The sequence below is a fragment of the Tursiops truncatus genome, chromosome 3 (assembly GCF_011762595.2).
Source record: "Tursiops truncatus isolate mTurTru1 chromosome 3, mTurTru1.mat.Y, whole genome shotgun sequence".
In the NCBI taxonomy this organism is placed as follows: domain Eukaryota; kingdom Metazoa; phylum Chordata; class Mammalia; order Artiodactyla; family Delphinidae; genus Tursiops; species Tursiops truncatus.
In genome coordinates, this window is record NC_047036.1 from 60,404,840 (window position 1) to 60,417,072 (window position 12,233).

Consider the following 12,233-nt stretch of genomic DNA (forward strand, 5'->3'; position numbering starts at 1 on the left):
GAGCTCAGAAATGGACTCAGATATATATGGGAACTTGATAGATGATAAATGTGTGTGGAAAAAATACACCTGAATCCCTCCAGTTAAAGTAGAGAACTATAAGTGAAGGTTAAAATTATAAACTTACAGAAGAAAATATGACTCAGGGGTGGAGAAAGACTTCACGAATAAGATTCAAAAGCCCAAATCATAAAACATATGAAATAAAATGAAGTTGAATAAAGACTGATTTGACTCATAAAAGTTAAGGATTTCTGTCCAATAAAAGACACCATAGATGAATTTAACAGATATATGACAGACTGGGAAAAGATCTCTGCAATATCTAAAACTGTAAAGGATTAATATCTAGATTGTAGAAAGAACTGCAAAAGAACAGGAAAGAAATAGGCAAAAAAATTATGAATAGGCAGTTCACAGAGGGGAAAGTCCAAATAGCCATTTCAATAAATATACGAAATTCTTTGATAATCAGAGAATTGCAAATTAAAACAACAGTGAAATACCTCATTACACTCATAAAAATGGCAAAAAAATGTACAAGAGGGACTAATATTATGTATTGGAGAGAATGTGGAGGACAAAGAACTCCTTGTGCACTGTTGGTGCCATTCTGAAAAGCAATATAGTGGAACGTAGTGAAATTAAATGTTTGTCCTATGAGCCAGAGATCACACGCCTTGCTATATATCCCAAAGAAATGAATGCACAGGTCAATAAAGTGGCATGAACAAGGATTTTCATTGTGGCATCAATTGTATTAATAGAGAATTGGAAATAACTTAGATGTTGACAACTAGGGTAATAGGTAAATAAAATGTGGTATATGTAAACCTTGGAATACTATGCAGCACTTACATGTACGATAGCAATATATATGAATTTTAAAAACATCTTTAGTGTGGAAAAAATAAGAAACAGCATAAGATTTAAAACCAAATACTACTTATGTAAAAGAAATACACAGGAAACATAAGGATAGGATAGATTTATATTTAAGGTCATATATCAAACATGCGAGGCTGGGTGCCCATATTGGCAGAAAGGAGGTAATGGGACTGGGGACTGGGGTTACAGAGAAATTTTAAAACAAAAACAAAAACCAAAATAACAAAAAGAAGCCCAAAAACAGAAAAAGAGAAGAGCCATCCATGGGCTAATGTTGATAATGTGTTGTAAACTAAGGGTATCATTACAGTCTGAGGTACCAAATATCAATAATAACTTAGGAAAAACACTATAAAAACAAAGTCAAACTATGAAGGGTGCCGAGTAGTATGTTTCTCTAGGGCACTGGCCCTGTCCATTCTACTAAGTACCTTTTGATTTGAAAACTAGGTGTGGCAGACTGCTATTTACCTACTCAACAAGTATTTTCTCTTTCTTCCATATTTATAGAACGCTTTATTGTTAGAGGGAATAATGTGTCCAGCTCAGAAAGACACACGCACACACAATTCCCAGCCCCACTTGCAGCAAGGGGTGAGATATAAACAGAAATCACTGGGTGGGGCCTTGGGAAAGTCCTTTTGTCCCTTGCCATATTGTAAAATGAATTGACCTGGAGGCTGGGAATATGCTCTACGAATAGAAGAGCAGAAAGACAGACGGAGCCTGAGTCTCTAAAGAGCTGGTAGAGCCACCTTACCAGCTCTGGACAGTCCATCTCCAGACTTCTTTAATGTAATAGAGTAACCTCCTAATTTGTTTAATAAGCCACTATAAACTAAGTTCTTTTACTAGAACCTTAATGCAATTCCCACCTCATACACAAAGCTTTTATTTTTGCTCAAAAATATATTGTGACTCTTTTCTTCCAGACTGATGGTCAGAGGTAAGTTATAAACTAGTGGCATGATAGGTCAGAATTTAGGATTGAATGGATTACCTTTAAGACAAATCATTGCTTCAAGTAGCAGCTAATAAGCTTATTTATTCCTTCTATGACAAATGGTTAAAACTTGAAATTTCTCATCTATAAAATGAGAAAGTGGAAGTCCCTTTACCTTAAAGTTACCTTACAGGTGGTGTTTATGGAATTCCTTACCCTCCCCCCCCAAAGGTGAAGAAAGTGGGAAATATAGCTTTTATTTTAAAAGATTTGGGTAAATTCTTGATTAGAGTCATAATGCATTAAGGTAAGTCAGATTTCAGGGGGCAGTACATCTCTATTTTACATCGGGGAGTACATATTCTGTCTTCTCACTAAATATCCTTTGATGGCTAGAAGATCACTGTGGTGCCACTTTGGACTCTTAAAGCCTAAGGAATAATGTGTGCAGGACCTAGAGAGGGTAGGTCCCCGCTGGAGAACTCACTGCCTGTGACTTAACTAGTGGGCAGTGCACGGGACAAAAAGCACACAGAGCGGCCACTGAACTAGGACATCAAACAGGATTCTTATGTTCAGCAAATATTTAAGGATACCCGCTCTGTGACAGGCACTGAGCTGCGCCCTGGGAGACGACAGGCAAGACGTAGTCGCTGACCTCCATAGGTCTCAAGCCCGGCATTCCGAACTCAAGCTCTAATTCTAAACGACGCTGGTTAAGAAGGAAAAGTGTGTTCCAAGAAGCCCTCATCAGTTTAAAGGCTGCTGAACAAACGCCTGTTTCACATAGACGAAACACGAAATAGATGCACTGAAACAGAAAAAATTTCTCTCTTACTTCCGTAGAATCTTGCTGCTTACTTTCCCACTAGGGATGCTTCTCTCTGCAAGCCAGACCTATAGGAATTTGCTTTCTTTTCCTGGGGGGCCTAACCTCACGGAATCCGCAGAAGCACTAAGTAAGCAGAGCGTCAGAACACTACGTTCACAGTCCTGGTTTAGCATCAATTCTATGAACCCTGGCAAAACATTTCTTGGAGATTCACTGTTCTCATCTGTAAAACGAGGAGCTAGGAAGTGCACTCTGTGCAAAAAGTTTGAAAACGTTTTGAAAGTGTGCAAGGGTAAAATCCCGCGACCAGAGGTTGCGCGATCTTCTCTTTATCTCTCCCGGGCTACTGTAGCACCTTTTCCGCCAGCTCTCCACGCCCTCACGTCCCGCCCCGCCCCGCCCAGTCCCGTCCCGCCCCGCCCCGTCCCGTCCCGTGCACCCCGCAGCCGGCGGAAAGTGCGCCTGTGCGCTGTGAGGCCCTTCTCGCCTTCCGTCGCTTCCTTTTCCGTCTCGGCCCCGCCCACCGCCGGCGCCGTCGTTTCCGGTTCAGCCCAGAAACGGCCCAATCGCTTCTGGTCCCTGCTTCGCCGGCCAGCCCATTTCTCCAACGTTTCGGTGGCTTACTCGGTCTCCGGGCAGGTGGTTACCAATAAAGTTTTACTATTTCAAAGCCGGGAGGACTGGGCCCATTCTCGGTCCCCTTGCTCGCTGCCCGCAGTTCGCCTCGGCTACAGGTAACCAGCTTTAGGGCCTCATGGCCGCGGGCCGCCGCGGCCGGGCGGGGATGAGGCCGCCCGCGCTCCCGTGGCTTCTGGGTCTGTCGGCGTCCGTCTCAGCTTGAGCGCAGTCCCTCCGCTCCCGCGGGCCGCTTCGCGCCGGACCCCATGGCCTCTGAGGCGCCGCCGCCTTCGTTGTCGCCGTCGCCACCTCCCTCCCCCGAGCCTGAGCTGGCCCAGCTGAGGCGGAAGGTAGAAAAGTTGGAACGCGAGCTGCGGAGCTGCAAGCGGCAAGTGCGGGAGATCGAGAAGCTGCTACATCACACAGAGCGGCTGTACCAGAGCGCCGAGAGCAACAACCAGGAGCTCCGCACCCAGGTGCGCGGTCCGCCTCCAGCCCCACGCCCCATCCAGCCCGAGATGAGGCCTTCGAAGTCTAAGATAGCCTCAGAAGGTCTCCTTGGTAGGGCCCAGGACTGCTTTATAGAGTACCTGAAAGAGTTAAAAGTTCAGTGCGATGATAATTCCAGGTACATTTGAAACAGACCTAAGCGTTGGGGTACTCGATTTAGATAAGTGCGTGAGCTGCAGTTGTGGCCAGCGTGGAGTGCACTTAAGTACTTCAGTCTTCATTCTCACTTGTGAAGTCCCATTGGCAGTAGGCACATTTTTAATATTTTGTTCTAGATCACTTTTGAGTTTGTTAAAGCGCCGGATTTCAATCAGAATCCCATTTATCATACCCTAGATGTGTGAACTGATATTGAGCCTCAGTGGCCCATAAAATGAGAATGCTAGGACCACACTGGTGGAGGTTAAATCAAAGTAAATGTCAACAGACTGTTTTACAGTTTTGTAAATTGCTGAACGCTAGCTATGTGTGAGGTTGTTCTGGGCATTCATCTTGAGTAGTCTGGTGGAAGTAGGGAAGATAGAACTGTCTTCGTTAGACACACTAAGCAGCTAACTTTGTTCTTATAACATGCAGTAAGGACAAATATTTAAACTCGCATTTTAAAAAAACTTTTAAACAGCATAATCTTTTCAGCTTGATTGTTTTGGGCAGTCGCGCTCTTTCCCAACAAGTTATTTCCGTGTAATTATTAATTTCAGTTAAACTGTTGTCTAGTCTTTTGGCATATATTGATACATTTCCTAAAACCATAAATGTAGGCTGAACGTTAAAGTATCATCAAACTTTGTTACTCTTTGCTATCAAATAATCTATGAAAATAACCGCTGAGTTGCAATGACTTTCTGTGCCCACTGTATAGAGTTGTTAACGTTATGACATTGCCGAAAATTTGTATTTTGTTACTCAACAACTATTTATTGGACAACTACAATGCACAGCGACTGTGCTAGGAGACTACAGATATTGTTAAAATATTGTGGGGAAAGGGGAATAAAATATGATGAGCTGTGAAAAAAAAACCCTTTTATAATTCTAAATTGTAAAAGTACCGCTTGCTATAGAGAACCTAAAAGAAAACGTTTTTGCTAATCTTTGAAGAGCCAGCGTTTTGGTTATTAGTGTTAATTTGCTGGCAGTCTAATATGAAAAATTGAAAAGCATAGAAAGCTGTAACTTTACTAGTGATAGTAATTATTCTTCTTTATTATCTTTCTAGTCAGCCTCCCCTGGTGGTGGGTGGAGTTTGTTAACTGTCATTCCTAATTACTAGATAGTGTTTTATCTGGAGCAGTAAAAATTTGGCTTGAGAATGGAGGGTGAACTAGCAGGAAAGTACAATATGTACAGGCTTTGGAGTCAAAGAAACCTTGTGCAAATTACTTTCTTTAGATTTCTCACATGTAAAATGGGGATTAGGACAACTAATTTGTAAGGTGGTTGTAAGAATGAATGAGATGTTACCCACAGTACCAAGTGCAGTGCCTAGCATGTAGCAGATTCTATATGAATGGTCTTGTTCATAGTAATAGTGGTAGTAGCCAGAGCCAGGATTAGAGCAAGGCAATCAGTAGCCTAGGGCGAAAAATTCAAGGGGGCACTCATTCTCAGGTATGACTCTATACTTGCATGAAGCTGAGAGTGAATGTCTCCTTAAATTTTGAGCCTTAGGTGCCTTGCTCGCTTCACTCTAGTTCCTGCCCTGGTGGTAGCAGCAGATCTGATAATCTGTGAAGTGCACAGATAATCAGTATATAATCAGTCTTATCACCTTTTTCTTTTTAAGCTTTATGTATCATTAAAGAAGCTTGTTTTTGGTTTTGTGCTTATAATGGGTGTAATCTCACACTGAGTTCCTGTCTGACTGAGCTGTATTGATGAGGCTGCTCTTCATCTGCTTATGGGTATTTTTCACACTCAGTTGTTATGGCCTTGGTATTCAGTGAGACACAGGGAGGCAAGATGCATCTCTGAGGCAGTCACCTCTCTTTCCTTCTGCTCCAGTTACTTAATTATAAGATTACTATTTCAAGGAAAAAGTATGTTAAAGTATATGAGTGGCATTATTTAAGTGAATGGTTAATTCCAGGTGGAGAACACTGAATGATACTAGATAATTTAATTCAATGATTTAATTCTACTTAGGGAGAACTGCTGACTGATTAAAATAGTAGTATAAAAACGTTCTTATTTGTTAGAAATAAAGGATCCTGTTCACTAAGTCTTATTAATTTAGTCAGTCTGATTTTTGGAGGTAATAATTTGAGGTTAGATAGAGAATATAAGAATAAAAACATTTCCTTCTGCAGATGTAAAAGGTGAAAGCCAATTATATTGTAGTATTTCCAGTTTTTCTGAAAAGGAAACTAGCTGATATTGGTACTTCTCCAAACTTTTACCAGGAAAAATAATTATTGTAATTTCAGGAGAATAGTGTGTATATTATTAGATTGCTGTATGGTTTATTTTTCCTAAAGCCTTGCTTTCTTTCAGGTAGAAGAGCTCAGTAAAATACTCCGTTGTGGGAGAAACGAAGATAATAAAAAGTCTGATGTAGAAGTACAAACAGAGAACCACCCTCCTTGGTCAATCTCAGGTATTCTGCTTATAGTGAAGATATCCTAATACTACCACATTCAGATCATGCTAACATGGAGTTTTCTTTAAATTTAGAATCTGTATACATCTAGATAAATAGGAGAGCTGTTACAAAGTTGACTTTTCTCCATATGATTTGGTATTTTCAGATAATCTATTTGCTCTTTTGGTGGGAAAGTAGTAATTTATTGTTATTCCTGTAAATACGTAATATTGCTAATATGCTTTCAGTGGCACATTCACTGAGTAATATGTGCTATGCTGTAAGCCATCTCCTCTCATTTGACCTTACTTGTGACCAGGGGCATGTGTTTTCTTGTTGATGTGTTCCACCTAGCATCAATTCAGTGTCAGTCTCTAGGCCCTCCTGGGAATGGGGTGAGCCTACAACCCAGGCCTTGTTAGTGGCATTATGTTGTGAGGCAAAATAACTGAGAAACCAAGTTTTAATAAATAGGGATAACAAGAAATGATCTTTCCCATTAAATTTTGCCCTGTTTTATTCAGATGCAACTTAGCAAATTGCTAAACACAGCAATGGTATGAACATTACATACCTGTATAATATTATGTTTTTTAAAAAGTCAGCACCATGAGCAAAATTTGACAGAAAAAGTCAGCCCTTGACATGTTGTCATTTGATGTTGAAGTATACTGTGGTATGTAGTTAGACGTTAAGAGTTGCTAATTTTTTTTTTTTTTTTGACAGAACACAACCTATCTACCTGTTTTCTCTTTTAACTCTTGCTATGAAAAATCCAAATCTGCTTACCTTTTTTTCCTTTTTAGCTTGACAGCTAGGGAACTGAAGGTGACATTAGAATCAAAGATATATATCTCTGCAGATTTATTTGGACCATTAATTTTAATCTGTTAAAATGTGTATAATTATAAAAATATGGTTTGTTTGCAACATGTGCTCTTTTGTGTTCAGTGCCAGTGTTTTGGAATTAAGTCCTTTTTATATACACTATTCTAATATGATATCACTTAATTTGTTTTTGCAATAGATTATTATTATCAGACATACTATAATGATGTTAATCTTCCAAATAAAGCATCTGAACTCCCAGTTCAGGAAGATCAGGATATCAAAGCTTCTACTTTTAATTCTAAAGACCAGTCACACATAGAAAATGATGCTTATGCTGGTACTGATATAACAGAAAATGTTAATTGTGGACAAGAGGACCATTTTGCCTCAAATTCACAGGTAATAAAACGCTTCACTTGAAACTGTTGATACTCAAGAACTTGTTCTTTGTTGTTATTGCGTAGAAAAATAGACTTCTTTGGTTTATTACAACATATACAAGGGTTGTAAATGTTCTGCGTGTAATTATGCAGTGAATAATACAGTTTTTGAGAAACAAAAATTAGAACTTGTTCGTATGTGTAACTATTTTCCTACTCTGTTGTGTTGCAAAAATGTATGCTGTACATAAACTAAACAAAATTTGTCAGTACGTTTGACTCAACCAAAAAATTTTGAGCAACCACAATACCATGTTCACACCAAATTTTTTTTAATACTTCCTTTATGTCAAATATCTTGCCACTGTTCAAATATCCCAGAATGTTTTATAAATTTGTTTTTACCATTTGTTTGAATCAGGATCCCAGTAAGGTTCATACAGGGCAACTGCTTGATGTGTGATGTATAATTTATAACTTTCTTCTCTGTCTCTTTTCTAAAATTATTTTTCCCCTTGAGCCTGTAATTATTGAAGAAGCCAGATCATTTGTCTTAAAGAATATTTCAGTCTGGATTTTGTGGATTGCTTCCGTATGGTATTAGGCATTTATTTTTGAGTAATGGTCACTCACTTACTTCTAGTGTCTTCAAAACTGGGTCAGAATTGAATTAACTGATACACTAATTCATATTTTTTAAAGTGGGTCAAATTGTAATTGATAGCCATCCCTTTCCATTGCAGAAATTGAGGTCTTATTATTCAGAATAGTTTTTAGGTCTGTTTATTGTTTCAAGTTCTGCTAACTTTTATATTGATATGAGGATGTTTTTGTCCTGTTTGACATGATTGTATCATACATAGGAGCCAGCATCTGTGTTAGCAACAGAAGATACATCCTTAGAAGGTTCATCACTAGCTGAAAGTTTGAGAGCTGCAGCAGAAGCTGCTGTATCACAGACTGGATTTAGTTATGATGAGAATACTGGATTGTATTTTGATCACAGCACTGGATTCTATTACGATTCTGTAAGTATCTCAGACCTTTTAATACTGTATAGTTGTGTTCTTAGCTGCTTGAATACCAAATATTAAACCCTAGGTTGAATTAAGATAAGCAGGGAGCTGCATGTAAAAATTTATTTAAAGCTATTTGGCAAGAGTAAAGATTTATAAAGTAGCTTATGATACTATATTTCTATGTTTATTTAATTAAATAAGTTAATTGTGTTATTATAGATTAATATTTTAGAGAGATCTAATAACCTTTTATATGTAAAGTAACATACAAAAATGTTAGCATATTTATTAATAAAAGGAGACAACAACATTTTGTAAAATGTTTAAGAACCTAAACTAAAAGGAAGTAATGTTGTTAATTCTAGGCTTGGGGTAAGATTTTCTAAAAATTGTTTCAAATACTTATATCTTTATGAATCCATTTTAGACCACAGAGGAGTCTTTTTCTTAAATTCTTTATAGCATGTTTATTATTAGTCATTGTTTTATATTTTGTGACTTTTAAGCATTTCACTTAAAAAAAATCAATTTGTTAACAGTGAGAACTAGGGAATTAGTATGGAATCAGAAATATAATGGACCATGGACTAGGACAAAACCAGAAAAGAAAGTTCTTGATTTATAATATAGTGTTATGACTGTTGAAGGTCTGGTATTTAATTGGATTTTTTCAGGTTTGGTGACAATGATCCTGGAAGTTATATACCCACATACCTCAACCTCAGTGGTCTACACATATGATCTGGTCCTCAGGAATTACAGAATGTCATGCCCCAAAGTGGAGCAGATATTCACCATTCCAGTTATTGGAACTATTATTAACTACTCTAGGGAACGTAATGATAATAGTAAATATTTTAGTTAGATAAGGGATTTCATTAGCTTGTCAGTTTGTACTTGGTATAGTACTTTGTAAATACTTTGTAAAAGAGGGTTTTATTTCACAGGAGTATGCTAATTGACAGTGCTAATTAATACCTAGAAAATTAATGTTTAAACTCTTATTACCAAAGAAAATAGCTATTAATTACTTGGTTTCTAGAAAAATACGGAATTTCCAAGTATATGATGTTAGTCTTTGTCATTCTTCTACCTTCTTTTCTGTAACTTTCTTCCTGACATCTGTTCTGTAAATGCTTAATTACATTCTGCAGGTTGTGTCTCAGTGGAGTAGGGACTTCAGTGCTTTGCCATTTTTAATGTGCTAGTTTTCATTTTAATTAATTTTCTTACATATTTGAAAATGTCTATATTTTGGACTGAAAGACATAGCAGATTAAAAAGATTTGAGTTGTAGAAGTTCTGTTATCACTGGAAATAAAGATCAGAAAGCTTCCATTCAGTTTTTAGCTGAAGGAAAGATAGTGAGAATTCTAAATATTTTTGTAAGAGATCTACAAAATGAATTAAAGACAATAAATTCAATAGTATCAACAGTTAGAAAAATAAATTATTCTTTTTCAGGAAGCTTTACTTGCTTAATCTCAGTATATATCTTTGCAAGATGTTTCCAAGTCTGATCTGCATGGATTTATGATGTAAATAAGATACAGATTGTTGAAGTAAATCTTGGTTATAGAGTACTGGCCAGTATCTAATAAATGCAGATGATTACATAATTTTATCTTTCTAGTTTTTATCCATAATTTATCAAAACTCTATATTGCATGGCTGCATTACTCTAAATCTTATGTAGTTACTTAGTGTAGAATTAATTGATTAGTGAAGACAATTGTTTATTGATTTCTTTGTACAGAATGTTATGTTGTAGTGTTCATGAGCTTAATTTTATTTTCAGGTTTTTCTCCAGGATTTTGAATCATGAACATTGAAAGGCAACTCATTGTTTTATGTCATTGAGAGGAGGGTTTAGGGGTTTATACTACCAAACCATTATCATGTAATTATATGGAGAATGAGTCTGCAATTGCTTTTATATGGTTGGCTTTTTCTGATGCATACCTTAGTTTTCATGACTTCTAAAAGGTTTCTGTTGAACCATATGAAGTTGCTGTTTCTATAAGTAAAAAAATGGTCAAATATTGGCAATTTCATGAGCTTTAATATAATATGTATTCATTTTCCACACCAGGAAAATTAGAGCAGATATTGAATGGTAAAGTACTTTGGAAAATTACAAGCATTTTTCATTCTGTTACCTTTATTCATTTTTTCCAAAGTTCTTAAAATTTACTGTATTTGAATATATTTGTCATTTCTATTGTCTATTTTTCTATTTTATTTCATCTTACTTGAATAGAACTTATTGTTTTCTTAACTTTGAAAGGAAAATCAACTATATTATGATCCTTCCACTGGAATTTATTACTACTGTGATGTGGAAAGTGGTCGATATCAATTTCATTCTCGAGTAGATTTGCAGCCTTATCAGACTTCTGGCACAAAACAAAGTAAAGATAAAAAATTGAAGAAGAAAAGAAAGGATCTTGATTCTTCTACAACAAATGAGGAAAAGGTAATGTCATAATTTTTAAAATTTACATAATGGTGATATCATAGTTAAGCCAAAATTTTTGATGCAACTGAAAATCATTTAGTAACTGTATTTTAAACATATTCATTACAATAACAAGATATCACAATCTATCAACCAAGAAGCTTTCACATGGAGCAAACATGGACTTTTCACAAATTCTCAATCACTAGAAGTAGAAAAAATTTCTTAAAGTTTGAAGCAGGTAGATTTAGGGCAGATAAAATACTCTTGTGTTACATAATTTGGAAGAAGAACATTCATACCAGCTATTGATAAGTTTATGTCAGTGCACAATTCACAATAAAAGAAAAACACAGTTTGTAAATAGGTGTAGGTAAAAGTTCAGCATTCTTAGTTTTGTTGAGCAATTTCTTCTTATATTAGCGAACATTAAAAAAATCCATTGCTAGCAAATTTAGGATACGTATATATTCATTAGTTTCAATTGGTATCTTTTGGGAAAATGGATTATTTGTATCAATAACCATAAAAATGTTCATATGCTTTAACTGGAAAAGTCTCATTTCTAGTTTGTAATTTAAAAAAAAATTCCAAAGAAAGAAACATTCCTTTGTATAGCTATACAGCAGTATTTATAAGAACAAAAAAATAGATTTAAACGGCTGACAGTTATTGGTTAAGAAGATGATGGTACATTTAAACTTCCAGTTACAAAGTAAATGAGTCACAGGGATGAAATGTACAGTGTGGGGAATATAGTCAATAATAATGTAATATCTTTGTGTGGAAACATGGTAACTAGGCTTGACATTGTGATCATTTTGTAATGTATAGAAATATTGAATTACTATATTGTGCACCAAGAACTGAGGTAGTGTTATAAGTCAGTTACATTTGAAAAACAAATAAATGTTCTCATAGAAGATGATACCAGATTTGTGGTTACCAGAAGCAGGGGGTGGGGAGAGGGGGATAGTTAGATGAAGGTAGTCAAAAGGTACAAACTTCCAGTTATAGGGTTAATAAGTACTAGGGCTGTAATGTACAACATGATAAATACAATTAACACTGCTGTAAGGTATATGGAAGTTGTTAAGAGAGTAAATTCTGAGAGTTCTTATCATAAGGAAAAAAATTTTTTTATTTTGTATGAAAATGAGATGATGGATGTTC

At 36.4% G+C, this 12,233-nt stretch overlaps 1 protein-coding gene across 4 annotated transcripts in view; it reads left to right on the forward strand.

Annotated features, from left to right (window-relative positions):
- The first annotated feature begins 3,230 nt into the window (after positions 1–3,230).
- Positions 3,231–12,233, forward strand: part of AGGF1 (angiogenic factor with G-patch and FHA domains 1) — a 49,656-nt gene continuing 40,653 nt past the window's right edge. For 2 of the 4 annotated variants that reach the window (XM_019929796.3, XM_019929797.3), the window contains exons 1-5: positions 3,231–3,757; positions 6,285–6,387; positions 7,400–7,602; positions 8,447–8,611; positions 10,890–11,078. In XM_019929796.3, coding sequence (XP_019785355.1) covers positions 3,548–3,757; positions 6,285–6,387; positions 7,400–7,602; positions 8,447–8,611; positions 10,890–11,078 — 870 coding nt within the window. In that variant the 5' untranslated portion in view covers positions 3,231–3,547. The remainder of the gene's footprint in view (positions 3,758–6,284; positions 6,388–7,399; positions 7,603–8,446; positions 8,612–10,889; positions 11,079–12,233) is intronic. The other 2 variants (XM_019929795.3, XM_033852952.2) reach the window with 2 other exon arrangements.